Source organism: Chiloscyllium plagiosum, unplaced genomic scaffold (assembly GCF_037043375.1).
Source record: "Chiloscyllium plagiosum isolate Xiang-an unplaced genomic scaffold, Cpla_swu_hap1 HiC_scaffold_4, whole genome shotgun sequence".
NCBI lineage: Eukaryota > Metazoa > Chordata > Chondrichthyes > Orectolobiformes > Hemiscylliidae > Chiloscyllium > Chiloscyllium plagiosum.
Window position 1 is genome coordinate 16,812,945 of NW_028270142.1, and position 20,384 is coordinate 16,833,328.

Below are 20,384 nucleotides of genomic sequence, written 5' to 3' on the forward strand. Positions count from 1 at the left end.
ATTGTTTGACACTGTAAAGTTCCCAAATTAATAGATCATTTCTAAATTGAAATGTCAGTTTGTGATTGTCGTGGATTCTTTGAATTGACAAATAAATGATTTATTTGTAGATTGTTCTGCATCTTCTAGCCTTTCTCAAGGGAATGTTTAAGTCAGTCAAAGAATTATAATAAATTAATGAAATGTGAGATGAAGGCTCTATGGCTGTTTAAAAATGGCAAGTGAGATTCAGATACAGAAATTCCACCTCCTATTTCCAACATGTCCCATTGTTGCCAGTAGGGGAATTCAGCGGGATCATTTGAACTCAGTGCTGTGTTTGAACAGATCCTATTTCCATTGCAACATGGGCCTAATCCACAGCATAGAAGTCACAAATTTTTATATTAGATGTAAATGCTCTTGAAAAATGGATAAGGTCTGTATAACTGTCGCAAAATCAAGCTCTTTACATCCCACACTTTAAAAATAAACAAAAGCACATGCCTTATAGATAATTGGGAGTCTTTGGGAATCCAAAGGTAAGTTACTCATAGCATAATTCTCAGTCTCTGACTTGACCTTAATGCCACAATATTAATATGGATGGTCCAGTTCAGTTTTTGGGCAAGGTTGCTCATAGGCAGAGATTCAATGATGGTAATGTTGTTCTCCCAGTGGAGATAGTCATTGTTGGACATGGGTGGTGTTTATGCTACTTGCTATTTATTAGCCCAAGCCCAAATGTGTTCATATTTGCACATGGGGTGCTTCAGTATCTGGGGAGTAAAATTTCAAATGAGACTGAACATTGTATAATCAGCCAAAATCCTCACTTCAAACCTTATGATAGAGAGAAGGTCATTGATGAAACATTTCAAGATGTTGGAGCCTAGGACACTACTCTGAGAAACTTCTGCAAAATATCTTGGGACTTTAAGATTTTTTTAACTAGGCAAGGTCTCCCACCAGTTTTACTTCGATTCCTATTATTTACTATTAATATTCCTTGATTGTATACTTGGCAAATGTTCCCTTGATGTCAAGGAGATCATTCTCACCTCACTCAATTCAGCTCTTTTGTCCATGTTTAGATTAGAGACCAACAAACTACAGATGCTGGAAGCCAAGGTAGACAAGCAGGAAGGTGGAAGAACACAGCAAGCCAGGCAGAATCAGGAGGTGAAGAGATTAGACCCGAAATTCTGACTTTTCCACTTCCTGATGTTTAGATTGAGCAGGTCAGGAGCTAAATGGCCCCGGGAGAAACCATATGAGTGTCAATGAACAGTTAATTGCTATGCTCCTGTTTGAGAGATCAACAATGGGGTGGATGAGATTTGTCTTGTTTTTTGTACACAGGACATTATGAGACAGCTTTCTTTATTGCTAGATAGATGTCACTGTTGTTGCTATACTAGAGTAGCTTAACTAAGGGTGGAGTTCGATAAGTAGGGAGGGAGAAGTCTTAAGGCCTGTGGAGCACAAACACTAGTGGATCAAAATCAAAATGAAAAACTGCAGAGTTGGACATCTGAAATAAAAGTAGGAAGTGCTGCTAAAGCTCAGCAGGTCAGACAGCACCTTATGGAGTGAGAAAATTAATATTTCAAATTCAATATGGAACGCAGAACGTAGAACAGTACAGCACGGGAACAGGCCCTTCGGCCCACATGTCTGTGCTAACCATGAAGTCATTCTAAATTAATCCCATCTGCTCTCACGTGGTCTGTATTCCTCTATTCTCTGTCTGTTCATGTGTCTATCCACATGGATCTTAAACTTTGCTAACATATCTGCTTCTACCACCTACCCTGGCAGCGTGTTCCAGGTACATATCACTCTCTGTGTAAAAAACATGCCTTGCTCATCTTTAAACTTTACCCCTACCACCTTAAACCTATGCCCCCGATATTATAAACTTACAAAAGCTATATAAGCATCCACTCCCTCCACTACTGCTGGCCAGTAGCAGCAGTTAGTACTTTCTAATATCTTTAAACAGCAGCATCCAAACCCACGACCACTTCCATCTGGAAGAACAAGGGCAACAGAAACATGGGAACACCACCAGCTTGCAAATTCCCCTCCAAGCCACCAACCATCCTGACTTGGAAATATATCACTATTCCTTCTGTTTGGAATTCCCTCCCTAAGGGCATTGTGGGTCTACTGACAACACATGAACTGCAGCAGTTTGAGTAAATGAATGATTTTTGTGAATGAATAATTACTATCATGTGTATTTTACAGTGAGAAAAACAATAAACTACAGTGAAATGCTTTTCTACTGTCATCATGATCTGGTGCCATTTGAATAGTTTTAAGAATAAGAAAAAAATAGAAAGTAGAGCTTAAAGAGAGTCCATCAGTCTAGGAAGACAGCTCACCATCACCTTCTCAAGGGCAATTAGGGATGGGCAATAAATGCAGGCCATGCCACATGGGTGAATTTTAAAAAAACTAGTGCTGGAACATACTGTTCAGCACCACTGCTAGGATGTTGTCAAGTCTTTGCATTACCCAGTGATTTCAGCTTTTTTTTTGATATGTGAAGTGAATCGAATTGGTTGAAAGCTGGTATCTATAGTGCTGCATTCTATCGCAGGAGGCTGAGGTGGATCATCTGTTCGGCATTTCTGCTTGCAGCTGTTACAAATGCTTCAGCCTCCTGTTTAGCTGTGATGTACTGGGCTTCCTTCACCATTGTAGATGAGGGTATTCATAGTTGTATTATTGTCTGCTACCATTCTTCACTGGATATAACAGAGCTACAGTGCTGAGATAATTCCTGCATTTGAAGGCATCAGATCCTGCAGCATGACTAGGTCCACAAGTACATTAATGGAGTTCACCTCCACTTCCTTGGTGGAAAGAATAGACTCTTAAGTTCTATATAAGAAAAACATGTGCCAAGTTGGTATCAGTCTCCTCCATATTCCTTACCTTTGAACATAAACTGTTATTTAGGCTACTCAATATATTGTTGGTGTATAATCCATCAGCCTACAGATCTGGGTGATTCAAATTTCTCATCAGCCTCCTGCATGACTAGGACTTTTTGAAACAGAGCAGGTTCTCTAGGCTGATTTATGAGATGAAGGGCTTTGTCTTATGAAGAAAGGTTAACAAGGTTAGGCCTCAACTGATTGGAATTTAAAAGAATGAGAGTTGAGCTTATTGAAAGATGTAAGATTCTGAGAGGACATGACAGGCCACTTACTGAGAGGATCTTACTGATCATGAGAAAATCTAGAACTTGGAAGCATTATTTTAAAAATGAGGGGTCTCCCAATTAATATGGACATGAAGTGATTTATTTTCTGGCCAAGGGTTGTTGGTCTTTGGAATTCCATTCATGGAGTCATAGAGATGTACAGCATGGAAACAGACCCTTCGGTCCAACCCGTCCATGCCAACCAGATATCCCAACCCAATCTAGTCCCACCCGGCCCATATCCCTCCAAACCCCTCCTATTCACATACCCATCCAAATGCCTCTTAAATATTACATTTGTACCGGCCTCCACCACTTCCTCTGGCAGCTCATTCTATACATGTACAACCCAACCCTCTATGTGAAAACGTTGCCCCTCAAGTCTCTTTTATATCTTTCCCCTCTCACCCTTAACCTATGCCCTCCAGTTCTGGACTCCCCAACCCCAGGGAAAAGACTTTGTCTATTTACCCTATTGATGCCCCTCATAATTTTGTAAACCTCTATAAGGTCACCCCTCAGCCTCCAACACTCCAGGGAAAACAGCCCCAGCCAGTTCAGCCTCTCTCTATAGCTCAGATCCTCCAACCCTGGCAACGTCCTTGTAAATCTTTTCTGAACCCTTTCAAGTTTCACAACATCTTTCCAATAGGAAGGAGACCAGAATTGCACACAATATTCCAACAGTAGCCTAACCAATGTCCTGTATAGCCGCAACATGACCTCCCAACTCCTGTACTCAATACTCTGACCAATAAATGAAAACATACCAAACGCCTTCTTCAGTATCCTATCTACCTGCGACTCCACTTTCAAGGAGCTATGAACCTGCACTCCAAGGTCTCTTTGTTCACTCCAAGGTCTCTTTGTTCATCCACAGAGAGCAATGGAGGTTAGATCATTGCATATATTCGGGCTGAGTTAGATAGATTTCTAATCCACAAAGAAGTCAAGGGGTCAGGGGTAAAGACAGGAAGATAGAGTTAAGGCAACAGTCAGATCACCATGCTCTTATTGAATGGTGCAGCAGCTTCACTGGGCCGAACAGCCAATTTCTGTTAAATACCTGTTTCGATTTCTAATGTTCACCTCTACTACTTTGGGCACAATGTCCGTGTGTTTTGTTATTCTTCTGAATTATTATTTGGCATTTTCCACATTAAAGGTCCCATATAAATGCATGCCAATGTGACAATTATAGTTCTATGAAAAATAAATAAATGGAATTTTGTTGATAAGCTGATTCATATGACCATACGTATTTTGTTGATGGAAAATATAAAACATTCTGATTAATGACAGTGTGTAAGGGTAAGGCAAACCAATTGTCTCAACTTAATTTGAGTTATTATTTCATTGTAAAAACACAAATTAGTTACCCTTTCACTCAGAACAAAGGATTTATCTTTCACTTAGATGTATTGATAAGTTACAAAAGTAAACATTTAATAATTGAAATTTTAAAGGTACAGAGAACGAGGGAGAGAGTGATGCACATGTGCAACACAAAACACTCACACGGACAAAGATATTAGACCTCCAATTGCAGTGTACACCACATTACAAAGGCCTGCCATGTTTGCTGCCCAAAAAGGGTTCCCTTGTGTGACTGACTGGAATGCAGACTGTCTGTGAAACTGAACTTTAATAGTTCCCACTGGCTCTTGAAGCAACTACAGCAACTTGGAAATCTATTGTGTAGTTAATGTAGCCAAACATTCTGAGATGCTTTGTACAGGTGTTGTCAGATTAAGTTCTACACCAAGACATCTGAGAAGCTTTAAGGAAAGATCCCAATAGGTGTTAAAGTAAGAGATTTTAGCAACACCAACTTGCATTATATAGATCCCAAACCATAATAAATCTTCTCAAGGCACTTCCCAGTAGTATTTTCAAACAACCTTTGAGACCAAGTGACATGATATACTAGAGCAGATACCTAAACACTTGATTGAAAAGGTAAGTTTTTTTTCAGAAGATGTTTCAAGGGGGAAGTCAGAGTGGTTCAGGGAGGGGAATTCCAGAGTTTAGGCAGCTGAGTTCAAAGTGGACCAATGTAAACACATGCTTACTAAGCCAGAGTTGTAGGAGTTCAAAGATCATGGAGCAATTTTCTGGACACATTTAAAGAGATGGGGAACACTGACACTTTCATAGAATCCCTACAGTGTGGAAACAATCCATTTGGCCCAATAGGTCCACATTGACCCTCCAAAGAGTAACCCACCCAGACCCATTCCCCTACTTCTCTACATTTACCCCTGACTAATGCACCTAAACCACACATCCCTGAGCACTAACCTGCACACCTCTGGATTGTGGGAGGAAACTAGAGCACACGGAGGAAACCCACACAGACACAGGGAGAATGTGCAAACTTCACACAGACAGTCGCTGAGGATGGAATTGAACCCTGGTCCATGGCGCTGTGAGACAAATTGAAAGCAAGGATGCAAATTTTAAAGTCAAAGATCCACAAGCCAAGGTCGGCCAGCAAGGGCAAGTGATGTGCTAATGGGATTTGGTGCAAACAGAATATGGGCAACAGAGTGTCTGATGAACTCAAATTCAGCTGGGAGTCAGCCCAACAGTGTATTGGAATGATTGAGAGTTTCCCCATGTAGTTTGAGGCACAGCAGAGACAGGTATGCTGCAGAGTTGGAAATTGAAGGTCTTGATACTGGATGAGGTCAGAAATGCAGCTCCGGCACTTCAGTGAGACATCGGGTTGTGGGTAATCTGCTTTGTCCTCAGCTCATTGCCATGGGGAGGTATGTAATCAATGATTGGGGAATAGAGTTTGACAGCAATCATATCAACACTTATGTATTGTTCTTAACACACAAAAATATTCCAAGATGCTTTAGATTAAAAGACTGTGAAGCAATAACTTCTTTCAAAGGCACATTTTCCTAATCTGTGAGGGTAATACAAGATTATATCTTATTTAGCTAGAGATCTAAGAGTGGCCCAAAGACCAAGATATAACTGAGACTAATATTGTTGCAAACCCATTTTGGAGCTCATGTCAATTCCAATGCAAAAGTCTTATCCAGTCTATTTAACTTGGTGGGGAAGACAGGAAAAAAACTAATTATTGTTAAAAACAAACAACAGCAGCTCATAGTCCAACAGGTTTATTTGGAAGTACTAGCTTTCAGCATGCTGCTCTTTCATCAGGTGGTTGTGGAGTAGAAGATCGTGAGAAACAGAATTTATAGCAAAAGTTTACAATGTGATGTAACTGAAATTATATATTGAAAAAGACCTGGATTGTTTGTTAAGACTCTCATCTTTTAGAAGGAACATGTTGTCTTCAGTTCTTTCATGTGTAAATCGCAGAACATTTAAAAGTTATATTCTCAAGTGAACTTTAACAATTGGTGTCATGTTCGCCCAGATAATGCACTTAAGGTGTGAGCTGCCCTCTGTGAGTCTGTCTGTGCCACAATGGTCAGACTAATTCTAATCTAAAAAATAGATTTACAGAATCTTACATAGATTCATGCAGTTTTTGAGCAAAGTAAAGGGTAATTCTGGGAGGGAACATGCCTGTCTGTTGATTGTTGTGCGGTGTCCATTCGTCCGTTGCCGTGGTCTCTGCTTGGTCTCGTCAATGTACCATGCCTCAGGACATCCTTGCCTGTAGCGTATGAGATAGACAACGTTGGCTGAGTCGCATAAGTACCTGTCATGTACATGGTGGGAGGTGTCCCCACTCTGACACGTCTTGCAGCATCCAGCGTGACAAGGTTGCATGGTGTTGTCCTGAAAGCCGGGCAGCTTGCTGTAAACAATGATCTGTTTGAGGTTTGGTGGTTGTTTAAAGGCGAGAAGTGGAGGTGTAGGGAAGGTCTTGGTGAGGTGCTCATCCTCATTGGTAATGTGTTGAAGGCTGCAAAGAGCATGGAGTAGTTTTTTGGCTCCTGGGAAGTACTGAACAACAAAGGGTACCCTGTCGGTTGCAGCTTGTGTTTGCATCCTGAGGAGGTTATTACGGTTCTTCGCTGTGGCAAATCGGAACTGGCAGTCGATGAGTTGAGCATCGTACCCCATTCTTGTGAGGCCATCCTTGAGCACCTTCAGGTGTCTGTCACGTTTCTTCTCATCTGAACAGATCCTGTGAATGCATAGGGCTCGTCCATAGGGGATGGCTGTTTTAATATGTTTCGAGTGGAAGCTGAAGAAGTGTAGTATCGTGAGGTTATCTGTGAGTTTGAGGTAAAGTGAGGTGCTGAGGTGCCCATCCTTGATGGAGATGCATGTGTCCAAGAGTGAGACAGATAGTACAGAGTACTCCATGGTGAATTTGATGGTGGGATGAAACTCACTGATGTCACTGTGTAGTTGTTTCAGTGACTCCTCGCCATGGGTCCAGAGGAAGAAAATATCGTCAATGTACTTTGTGTATATTGTTGGTTGGATGTCCTGCGTAGAGAAGAAGTCTTGGTCGAACCTGTGCATGAAAATGTTGACATATTGGGGTGCAAATATGGTCCCAATGGGGACCAGAAGAACTGGTTGTCAAAGGTGAAAACATTGTGGTTGAGGATAAAGCGGATGAATTGTAGGATGGTGCTGAGAGATTGGCAGTTGTTGGTTGGCGCGATGCCGTCATTGTGGGAGATGCTGGTGTAGAGTGCTGAAACATCCATTGTGATGAGGAATGTTCCCGGTTTGACTGGTCTGTGGGTGCTGAGTTTCTGTAAGAAATCTGTAGTGTCGCGGCACAAGCTGTGGGTTCCCTGTACAATAGGTTTCAAGATGCCTTTGACATAGCCAAAGAGGTTTGCACACAGGTTCCCTTTGCCTGATATGATGGGACGTCCTGGTGTATTGGCTTTGTGTATCTTTGGAAGGCAGTAGAAGTTGCCTATGCAAGAAGTATATGGGATGAGGGCGCGGAGGGAACTTTGAAGGACTGGATTCAAAGTCCTGATTAATGTGTTTAGTTCACTAGTGTGTTCTTTGGTTGGATCGGCCAGTAGTTGCCTGTAGTGTTCCTGGTTGTTCAGTTGTCGGTACACTTCCTTGCAGTAATCTGTCCTATTCTGAAGAACGAAGACTCCTCCTTTTTCTGCTGGTTTGATGACAATGTTGTGATTGGTTTTGAGAGCATGGATGGCATTGCGTTGTGATCGGGTGATGTTCTGCTCTACCCTGTAGGTGCGGCTGACGAATCTGGCATTTCTATATTTCCTGATGGTTTGATCAAACCCAGGCAGCGGCCTTCTGGTGGGGTCCAAGTTGATTCCTTTTTTGGTACCCCCCTCTATGGATCCTTGTGATGACTGTTCCGGCTCTTCAGTGGGCTCACTGGGATCACTGCTGGCATCTTGAAAGAATTCCTGAAGTCTCATCCATCTGATGAATTGCTCCTTGTCTACTGCAAAACCATGGTAGTGTTTTGGTGGCAATAATTGTATTTGATAAAAATTATGAAGAATTTTATATTCATCATTCATGTGATATATATTTTTGGGAATAGAGTTTAAACTTCTGTATGTGACAGTTAGGCCCTGATTTTTGTTCCCAGGTTGAGTGCACAGAGGTGGAGCAAGTCCAACTCCATGAACTCAACCTTTAAAAACAGCCACTTGTACTTGTGGTTTTTAGTCCAGATGGATTCGGAGCCAGGTAGGGCGACCGAGGAAGTGTCCAAGAGACTACCAGCTGCTGACTCAGGCTGTTGCTATATTACAGAGCCATTTTAAGTTCAAAGGTACTCAAGATCCAATAGAGTCGTTGAGATGTACAGCACGGAAACAGACCCTTCAATCCAATTCATCCATTCCAACCAGATATCCTAAATTAATCAAGTCCCATTTGATAACATTTGGTCCATATCCTTCTAAACTTTCCTATTCGTATACCCATCCAGATGTCTTTTAAATGTTGTAATTGTCCCAGTCTCCACCACTTTCTCTGGCAGCTCACACCATACATGCTCCACCCTCTGCATGAAAACGTTGCCCCTTTAGCCCTTTTTAAGTTTTTTCCCTCTCACCCTAACCCTATGACGTCTAGTTCTGGACTCCCCCACCCCAGGGAAAAGACCTTGCCTATTTACCCTATCCATACCCCTCATGATTTTGTAAACCTCTATAAGGTCACCCCTCAGCTTTCGATGCTCCAGGGAAAACAGCTCCAGCCTATTTAGCCTCTCCTTATAGCTCAAACCCTTCAACCCTGGCTATCTCCTTGTAAATCTTTTCTGAACCCTTTCAGAACATCCTTCCTGTAGGGAGACCAGAACAGCACGCAGTCTTTCAAAAGTGGCTGAACAGCTGCAATATGACCTCCCAACTCTTATGCTCAATGCTTTGACCAATAAAGGCAAGCTTACCAAACGCCTTCTTCACTATCCAATCTACCTGCAACTCCACTTTCAAGAAACTTTGATCCTGCACTCCAAGGTCTCTCTATTCCGCAACATTCCACAGGACCTTACCATTAAGTGTATAAGTTCTGCCATGATTTACCTTTCCAAAATGCAGCACCTCACATTTATCTAACTTAAACTTCATCTGCCACTCCTCAACTCATTGGCCAGTTTGATCAAGATCCCATTGTACTTTGAAGTAGCCTTCTTAGCTGTCCACTACACTTCCAATTTTGGTGTCATCTGCAAACTTACTAACTATATCTCCAATCTTCATATCCAAATCATTTAAAGAAATGAAAAGAAGCAGTGGACCCAGCACTGATCCTTGTGGCACATGATTGATCATAGGCCTACATTCTGAAAAGCAACTCTCCACCACCACCCTTTTTCTTCTACCTTCCAGACATTTCTGTATCCAAATGGCTACTTCTCCATGTATTCTGTATGATCTAACCTTGCTAACCAGTCTACCACAAGGAACCTTGTCAAATACCTTACTGAAGTCCATAATGATCATATCCACAGGTCTTCCCTCAACAATCCTCTGTGTTACTTCTTCAAAAAACTCAATCAAGTTTGTGAGACATGATTTCCCACGCACAAAGCCATGTTGACCATCCCTAATCAGTCCTTGCCTTTCCAAATACATGTAAATCCTATCCCTCAGGATTCCCTCCAACAACCTGGCCCACCACCGATGTCATACTCACCAGTCTATAGTTCCCTTACCACCTTTCTTAAATAGTGGTGCCACATTAGCCAATCTCCAGTCTTCCGGCACCTCACCTGTGACCATCGATAGTACAAATATCTTAGCAAGGGGTGAAAATGTGTTGCTGGAAAAGTGCAGCAGGTCAGGCAGCATCCAGGGAACAGGAGAATCGATGTTTCGGGCATAAGCCCTTCTTTAGGAATCCTGAAGAAGGGCTAATGCCCGAAACGTCGATTCTCCTGTTCCCTGGATGCTGCCTGACCTGCTGTCCTTTTCCAGCAACACATTTTCAGCTCTGATCTCCAGCATCTGCAGACCTCACTTTCTATCTTAGCAAGGGGCCCAGCAATCACTTAGGAAACAAAAAAAGAAGAAATACCACTTTTATTTTGGACAATTTCCCTTGAGAATATTGCTGGTCTAAATGAATGTATGCACTTTTTACACACAAGCATGCCTTAACCTCTAACAAAGATGTTCCCCAACCAAATCCAAAGAGTACCTGAGGAGCAAACTACTGCAGATGCTGGAATCTGTACTCAAAATAAAAAAATGCTGGAGATCACAGCAAATCAGGCAGCATACGTAGAGAGAAAGCAGTCAAGATTAGAATGGTGCTGGAAAAGTACAGCAGGTCAGGCAGCATCTCTTCCTCCTGCTCCTCAGATGCTGTCTGACCTGCTGTGCTTTTCCAGCACCACTCTAATCTAAACCCTAATCTCCAGCATCTGCAGTACCCACTTCCACCATGGAGAGAAAGCAAGCTAATGTTTTGAGTCTACATGTCTCTGATAAAAAGATTGCCCCTCAACACACTTTCCCCCCCCCCCAATCAAATGATCCCTGACCCTCACCAAAAGATCCCTGACACTCACCCAAGGTCCCCTGAGACTATACCTGCAGACATACCTGTCCAAAGGTGTATCCAAGCTTTTCAAAAGAAATTTATTTGAACCAGACCTGCTTCTATTTGGTCTGCTCTGCACACCCTGGCTACAATCTAGGCTCCAGACACTAGGAGCTCCAAAATCCAATATTAGTGAAGGAAGCTAATCATTTAAAGGCTAGCTGTTTCTAGTAACTGCACATGTGCGAACTACAGTCTGTCTCTAACCCCCCATCCCCATCCTCCACGGAAATGAGAAATACCAGATTTGGGAATGGGACTTGGAATTCCTAATTTCTTCAGGAAATTTTGCTGCAACGGAAACATATTCCAACATGCCTAAAATGGGTGTCTAAACTTAATTAGGGAAACTTTATACGCAAGCATATCTTAGAACACTGCATTTATTATCTTTTTACATGAAACTAAATAAAAGAAATGTAATCTTGACCTGAACTATTTTTTATTGTTTGGATTGATTGTTTCTTTGTGGTACAAATTTTAAAACGTAGACGCAATCCCAATCTTTCTCAGTGCAAACCAGTCATTGCAGATGGGTGTATTTTAAGTGATATCGATCTAAAATTGTTTTGTGCAGGAAACCTTTGTTCAAAAGGAATAACGTTCTTTTTATATTCATAATTCATAAACGTAGCTCCGTGAATGTTACCTGTGAGAAAGACTCGGTGAAAGCATCTGAGAAATTGCCTCTAAACAAGAATCTATTGATCATCTTAAATCAAAAAAATATGTTTGACATAAGATTACCTGCCAGTTTGAACATTAGTTAGATTGTGTTGTAGCCCTGGGCAATTGTACGTCTGCCAAAGGGATTGTAAATAAACGTGCTACTGTTTGTGCTGGTGCCTCAACCAATTAAGGAAGAACAAAAAAAAAGAAACTGGTTATTATGGAGAATTTGAGGTGTTGCATATGTCATTTTTGCTATATTTATTTGCCATAAATGGTCAGGATTTATATAATTCTTTTCTGTTTTGTTTACAACGATTGCTGCATCCAAAGAATTATTTTGAAAATTGGCAAATGATTGTGTTTAATCATTAACATTATCTCCAAAAATAATGGAGCACGTTTAAAATTGAAGGGCAAGGAATTGGGTAAGGAATGTGAGGGAGCAAATTGCGATGTGACCATTTCTGCGTGCAGTGGGGGATGTAGAGTGTACACAATCCATGCCACTGTAATGCCAATATGTTGACAAATCACTTGTAGTGTCAACTGAGGACAGAAATAGAGACCAGAGGATAAGGAGGGGAAGATTGAAGGTCGAGAATTTTGGGTGGCACGGTCTGGATATGTGTGTGGGATGTGGATATTTCTGGAAAGAGCAGTATTTATTGCCCATTTCTAATTGTCCTTGAAAAGTCTCTGCTGTTAGCTTGCCTTCTGAATATGACTGAGTGTATGGTGTAATTTTATGGTAGATGTGTTTATTTGTATGCCTAATAAATGAATACAGACTGTAAGTATAGTTGGTAGGTTAAGTAGTGTATGCTTGTAATGTGTAGCTGTAAATAAATGCTCAAACCTGTACAAAACCTAACTCCAGTTCTATTTGTCACAAGAAGCCAAATTAATTATAACATTGTAGCAGAGAATAGTTGCCTAACAAGTGAAAGTTGGAAATTTTTTTCAGAAGTACAGCTAGAATTCTCATTGCCATTTTGAAAAATAGTAAAACGTTAGTATTAATTGTTGGTATATGCTGAGTGTCCAATTAATTTCAATATATAGTCATGAATTATATCCTACCAAAGTCACAGCAGGCTCTCAACCTTAGTATTGTGCCTCCTGTAAGTGATGAAATAAAAACTGAAGTGTTTTATGAGCTGGACCCCTCTCACTTGATAGCGATGAAGATTTGGATTGTCAATTACAGTTATCCAGAAGGTACTATAGAATCTTCGTAAAATATTGTCAAACTTTGATATTACGCTGCCAATTTCAGTCTTTTCATTCACCCTGCAGCCCTTGCTTTTCTCCACAAAAGCTGAAAGAGCTGCAGATCTGTTGGGCAATTGCTGAGGCTGAGATGCATCCACTTCTACCTTCTCAATACTCACATCAGTGTCACTTACATTTGCACCCTCCTGTCCCTGATCATGGAACAAAGTGGAAGACTGAGTGGTACAACTGTCTTTGAAAGAAAGTGTAAGGATAACTTTTGCACTTGCTGATTCATTCCATTTTAACTGCCAACGCACTGACTCTGAGCCAACGTTCCTGAGATGCAGATATTTACTTACTGATGACTTTGCCTTGGATCACAATAGTGTCCACAAGCTTCCACATCCTGCAGTTAGAACATATCATCTCCCCTGTCATCTTCATGAATTCTTAATTAATAATTAACTTAATTATTTGTATTTCCATTATTAATTTTAATCACTACCTCTAGTCTTGCCTTTGGGTTACTTTCTTATTTTAATTACACAATTTACCATTTCATTGTTAGTCCAAACCTTTAGATTCCTAATCGATCAATATCACTGCTTTGCCACTGCACTTCTGTACACATTATTTGTATATGCAGAAACCCTAATACCTGTTTCAGGTATGCACTGCACAGTGATTGACCATGTTGCAGAATTTTAAAATCCTGCATAATTTCAGCAACTACTCACTATAGTTGTACAAACTTTACTAAAGATGAGCTACAAATATTTGCAGTCAGTTAAGTAGTTAGAGCAGTGGTTCCCACTGGAAATGGTACACTTCAGTGAGGCAAACAATTTCATGGCACACCCAGATTTTTCAGCTGAATTGATTGTTCATAAATGTCACATTTATTTTCATTTACTGTGGCTATGCCGGTGATTTAACTATAGAATATTGTTTAAGGTGAAGCAATACTTGTTATACACTGGCATTCATTACAGCACACCACTAAAATGTATTGAGTTAGAAATCCAAGTTCTCTGTGTAATTGTGGAAGACATAAGTTTAAACATTTCTGCAACCGTGGTGCTGTATAATCATTAACTCTATGTTTCTTCCACAACAAAACAGTGTAAGTGTTCAGAAGATTGTTTGACTGGTTTTCATTCCATTTCACATCATTGATTTGCCGTTCAGTATTTTTACTCTGGATTACAATCTCACCTTTCTTGGCCAGGCCGTGGTGACAGAGGAGGAATCTCGGTCAATTGAAAAATGTAAAATTGATAAAGAGGCATTAGGTACGCTGTTGGTACTTAAAGTTGACAAGTTCGAGCCAGATGAGATACATCCAAGGATGTTGAAGGAAGGGAGAGTGGAAATTGTAGAATCAATTTTTTAATCTTTCCTGGATTTGGTGATGGTGCTGGAGAATTGGAGAATTTAAAATATTGCACCCGTGTTCAAAGATTGTAAAGATAGTTACTGAATAATCAACTTAACATTGGTGGAGAAACTCCTAGAAACAATTATTTAGGTTAGAATTAATAAATGTATGGAAAAATGTCGTTTAATTTGGAAAAGTCAGCGTTAAAAGAAAATCAAATCTAATTAACTTGTTTGAGCTTTTTAAAGAGTTATGAGAAAGGAGTTGGTAAAGTCAAGGCTGCTGGTTCATGTCCATGGACGTCTAAACGGTGTTTGATATGGTAATAAGCAACCATGCAATAGACTTTTGAGGAAATTTATAGGTCATGGAAGATAACAGACTGTAGCAATAAGAATACAAATTAACTAAGGGATAGGAAAAAGAAAGCAATAGTTAATGAGTTTTTTTTGGACAGATAAAAAGAGAGAAACTGTTCCCACCCATAACTGAATCAAAGACGTAGAGAGAGAAATTCTTCGCAAAACAAGTTGCTAAGATATAGAGCATGCTGCCTTGAGGTGTGGTGGAGGCTGGTTAAATTGAGGCTTTCAGGTGAACAGTAAGTTATTATAAGTGCAGAAATAATGTACAGGAATGAGGAGAAAAGACAGAAGATTAGCACTACATCAATTGCTGAGAGAGCTGATACAGAAGTGATGGGCCAAAGGTTCTCTTACTATACTACAGCAACTTGGATTCTGTGAACTGCAAATGTGTTATTGTATCTTTTTTTGGCAAGAAGTTGTCTTCAATCTGTGAGATCATTTAAGGTTTACAGCAAATGAAGAAACAGTCCTTTTCAGATTATATGTATGTTTTACTCCAGACATTTCTTTTAGCAGTTAATGAACTCGATTGTTGTCCTTTAATGTTAATTCATTTGGGTAAGATAATGTTCACTTTTCTATGTTCCAGAAATATAGTGCCATCTATTGCTTTATTCCATGTGTCAGTTATTGCAATATCCCCTTCTTATTGAGAGAATATGATCTCCAAGGAAGTTCTAGATATCATAGAAATATTGCCTGTCATGACAGAGCTGAAAGTTAAACCTACAGTAAAGGATCTTAGCAAAGCTATTTAGTCATTTCCTTTGGACAACACCCCAGGTACTGATGATATACTGCCTGAAGTCTTTTGAGGTTAGAAGCTAGAATTTCTGTAGCAACTTCATGAACTTGTCTCTGGTGGAGAGAGGAGGCAGCATCCAAGGATGTGTATGATGTGAAAATTGTGATTTTGTACATAACAAGGGTGACCACAATGACTGAAACAACTAAAATGTATCCTTCTGCCAAGTATCCTGAAAAACATATTTGCCCATGCCATGTTGCCTTTGTCAGATTGAAAATCCAGGCTGGTGCAAATATCTGGGGTAAAGAATGGCCTAATAGTAATCATGTAACCACAGTTGATTTTTGTAAAATTCCATTTGGTTTATTAATGCCTTTCAGAGGAAGAAATCTGCCTTTCTTACCTGGTCTGATCTACCTATAACTCCAGATCCAAAGCAATGTGGTTGACTCTTAGATATCCTCTGGACATTAGTGCTAAGTTATAAATGCTGGCCTAGCCAGTGATGCCTACATCTCATAATGCTAAACTCTCCATATTTCAAAAGCTAGAGATGTTATGCCTATTTGGAACAGCAACCTGACCAAGAACCCCAATCTGAGAGTCTAACTTGCCCACATCTTCACAGTACTCTTTCGCAGTAGTCAGACTTGGACCATACATGCCAGCCAAGAGAAAAGGCTAACAATTTCCACTTTCACTCTCTCAGATGATCTTCAGAATTTCTTGGTTACCAAAGTCACTTCCCCATCCAATGACAGATGTCCTGACTTGACCACATTATTTCAGTTGATGACAGGTGTATACCAAAAGACCATCAATAATATTAAATTTGGTCATAACATCCTGAAAGTCTGTACCTTTGCTCAAAGGTTACCTGCAAGTCAGATATAAAGATGGTGGATAGTGACCCTGATAATTGGGAGATGTTTGCCAATTGCTGTGACCTGGAGATTGACTGTTTGGGGGTCATTGGAAGAGGTCAGCAAATAGGAAACCTCAACTTTGAGAATGTGACAAAACAAATTCATGAAGTGGTTGTGGTGTACATGGATTTTAGCAAGGCATTTGATAAGGTTCCCCATGGTAGGTTCATTCAGAAAGTAAGGCATGGAATACAGGGAAATTTGGCTGTTGGGATACAGAAGTGGCTGGCCCATAGAAGACAGAGGGTGGTGGTAGATGGAAAGTATTTAGCCTGGAACTCGGTAACCAGTGGTGTTCCGCAGGGATCTGTTCTGGGGCTTCGCTTTTTGTGTTTTTTATAAATGACTTGGATGAGGAAGTGGAAGGTTGAGTTACTAAGGTTGCAATGACACAAATGTCGGTGGAGTTGTGGATAGTGTGGAGAGCTGTTGTAGGTTGCAATGGGACATTCACAGGATGCAGAACTGGGATGATAATTGGCAGATGGAGTTTCAATCTGGAAAAGTGTGAAGTGATTCATTTTGGAAGTGTAGAGGAACACAAGTATTTGGGGTCCATGTCCATAGTTTCCACCCAAGTTGACTGAGTTGTTAAGAAGGTGTATGGTGTATTTGCTTTCATTAGGAGGGGGATTGAGTTTGAGCCATGAGGTTATGCTGCAGCTCTGCAGTAACCAAGTCTGATTGGACTACACTTGGACTATTGTGTTCAGTTCTGGTTGCCCCATTATAGGAAGGATGTGGAAGGTTTGGAGAGGGTGCAGAGAAGATTTACCAGGATGCTGCCTGGGCTGGAGGGCATGTCATATAAAAAAGGATTGAGGGAGCTAGTTCTTTTCTCATTAGAATGAAGAAGAATGAGAGGTGACTTGATAGAGATGTACAAGATGATGAGAGGCACAGATGTAGTGAATAGTGAGGGACTTTTTCCGATGGCGGAAATGGCTATTACAAGGGGGAATAATTTTAAGGCTATTGCAGAAAGGTTTAGGGGAGATGTCAGAGGTCAGTTCTTTACACAGTGAGTGTTAGGTTCATGGAATGCACTGCCAGCAGTGGTAGTAGAGTCAGATACATTAGGGACATTTAAGCGACTCTTGGATAGGCACATGGATGTTAGTAAAATGAAGGGTTTGTCGGTTAGTTTGATCTTAGAATAGGATATAAGGTTGGCACAACATCAAGGGCCGAAGGGCCTGTACTGTGATGTACTGTTCTATGTTCAATTGGCTAAGAAGAGGGCCCCGAGAAAATAGATCCAGCGAATTCTGCGTCACCCCATCCCTTTGTCTTCTTCTGATGTGGCAGAAACTGTGAGGCCAGATGGGACTTCTGAGTCACAGCAAGCAATCCTTGACTCAGAGCTGGCCACCACAGTGCAAACTAATGTCTCACTAGCCAAACGTCTGCCATGCCTGTTATGAGTAGACCCCTCAAGTCCACTTGATCACTCAATTAGATCATGACTGATCTTGCTCTGAACTCCACTTTCCCACCTATTCCTGATTCCCTTTGGTTCCTGTTTGTTTACAATTTATCTCAACCTTGAATGTATTCAATGACTTTCCTTCCACAATTCTTTGGAATTCTAAGGATTGATGACATGTTCAGAGAATAATTTTTTCCTCACCTCTCTCATAGGTGGATATCTCCTTACTCTGAAACTACCAGCTTTAGGATTAGTGGCCTGTATTGGCCGTATGAATGACTGGTTTTGCAACTCCAAATACCTCATGAACACGGAGAGCCTAATTCACCTTTAGAAGAATGATCGTGGTTACCAGACCCCTTTCCCATGGTTAGCTAATCCCTATTGAGTCACTCCCTGACAATAGATTCAATGCCATGAAAGCTAATGTTGTATAGACTTTGTACACTCAATAGCCATTACATACCACTGCATAAGAAGCTACCTAAGCCTTCATCCATTCATGCAACAATATTAAATGGCTTCATCTACTTTAATGGCACCCCATTACAATGCTACCTCTTACTCAGGTGATTGCATCACTTCATGTCTCTGTGCCAACAAACCAAAATCACTTTCCCTTTACTGGGATACTAATTAGCTCATTTGCAAGATGAATTGGTGCACTGACATGTTTGGGTGCGGCCCTGTTAAATGACTCCTGTACCTTTTCCAAAATCCATGGATGGTGGGATCAGATCAGCAAGTTAAAATGGCAGTCAAAACTCTGATGTACAGCCTTCCCTGCCCATTCAGCGAAATAAAAATTCAACCCTTTTCTTCCCCTCACAACTTGCTTTTCCACCTATTTTTGTTTCAGAAGTAAATTTTGGTACAGTATATTCAGTTTCATCATTGAGTCATTAATTCTTGGCTCTCCACTAAACATATATTTTTATTTCAACCATGCCACCACTCTGTTACTCTGCATCCTACAATCTAAGTGACCTACTTTTCCAGTGTTCATACAAATTCAACTTACCTCAAGTACAATAATATACTACAACCTCTGCAGTCCAGAAATCTATTGAGCAGATCTAAGCAATTTCCTCAGCATCATCAGCATTACTTAATTCAATACTTTGGGAATGGAAACAAAGAAGATACAGTATTTGATAAAACAACTTTTACTACTATTTTATGCTGCTATCTGACAGTTTCATGTTTCAGGTAGATATTTATGCCAGCACTGTTTTTTGAATCACACACAACTGTGATAATTGTGTGACAACTGTAACATTTCAGTATCGTTTGAAAATCTAGAAAATTCTGAAATCCTGAAATGATATAGTCCTAAGCATTCTGGGCTAGAGACATTACGGTGAATAACAGTTTGTCAAATTGATTATGTGAACAATCAACACACAATTACAAAGAAAATGTGCATTAACTGATCAGAGTTTGGACATTGCAATTGATATACTCCTGAGGAGAATCAACAAGAAATCCTATTTCTGATTACTGTTTCAATTTTTTTAGAATAGAGTAGAAAAGAATAGAATATCCTTCATTGTCATGTGTACTTCATTGTAGGAGTGCAGAGAAAAGCTTTTACAATGTCTGTCTGTTATGGTGACATCTTAGGACATGTACCTAGGTACACATCTTAGATACAACAAAAGAATACAAGTAGTTGCTTTACTTTATAGAGTTTAAAAATAAATTAAAAATTGGACATTATTAAATGGTTGACAATACAGTAAGGTAGGAAATTTCATATAAACATGACATTGTAGCAGATGAGTGCAGGGTTTCTGTATGTGGTCTGATAGCTTGCACTAGACTCCAGTCCAACAGCCATACCCACTCTGCTCCAAGCCACCAGTCTGCTTCATACAGTCAATCAGCTGCTCCAAGGTAAGGTCCAGGACTACCTTCCCTGCACCAGTCTCTTGCGTCGTGCTCCCCGGCTGCTTCTCCCCGTCCTGCTCCAGGGTTGCTTCCCCACGTCCCGCTCCGGGGCTGCTTCCCTATGTCCTGCACCGGCGTTGCTTCCCCACGTCCCGCTCCATGGATGCTTCCCCAACACTTCCTCTGGGGCTGCTCCCCCACATCCTGCTCCGGGGTTGCTTCCCCATGTCCAGCTCCTGGGGGCTGCTTCCCCACATCCTGCCCCTGGGGGCTGCTTCCCCACATCCTGCTCCTGGGGCTGCTTCCCCACATCCTGCTCTGGGGGCTGCTTCCCCACATCCTGCTCCTGGGGGCTGCTTCCCCACATCCTGCTCTGGGGGCTGCTTCCCCACATCCTGCTCATGGGGCTACTTCCCCACATCCTGCTCCTGGGGCTGCTTCCCCACATCCTGCTCTGGGGGCTGCTTCCCCACATCCTGCTCCGAGGCTGCTTCTCCACATCCTGCTCCTGGGGCTGCTTCTCCACATCCTGCTCCTGGGGCTGCATCCCCACATCCT

General features: G+C 41.1%; 2 protein-coding genes across 2 annotated transcripts in view; one reads left to right on the plus strand and one right to left on the minus strand.

The window, feature by feature from the left end:
* Positions 1–20,384, plus strand: part of LOC122549388 (uncharacterized) — a 510,886-nt gene that overhangs the window by 317,194 nt on the left and 173,308 nt on the right. The window lies entirely within an intron of this gene.
* Positions 1,448–20,111, minus strand: LOC148150083 (uncharacterized). The gene is made up of 3 exons (XM_087985797.1): positions 19,850–20,111; positions 6,885–7,713; positions 1,448–1,454 (listed from the first exon to the last, which is right to left on the minus strand). The coding sequence occupies exons 1-3, from the start codon at positions 20,109–20,111 to the stop codon at positions 1,448–1,450; spliced, it is 1,098 nt and encodes a 365-aa protein (XP_087841923.1).

Bases quoted from the DNA above. Each gene is read 5' to 3' on its own strand.
- LOC148150083 (XM_087985797.1), bottom strand. From the start codon at position 20,111: ATGTGGGGAAGCAGCCCCCAGGGGCAGGATGTGGGGAAGCAGCCCCCA. The intron at 7,714-19,849 runs GTAGTCCTGGAC...TTTGACAACCAG, and splicing joins AAGAGACTGGTGCAGGGAAG to TTCTTCTGGTCCCCATTGGG.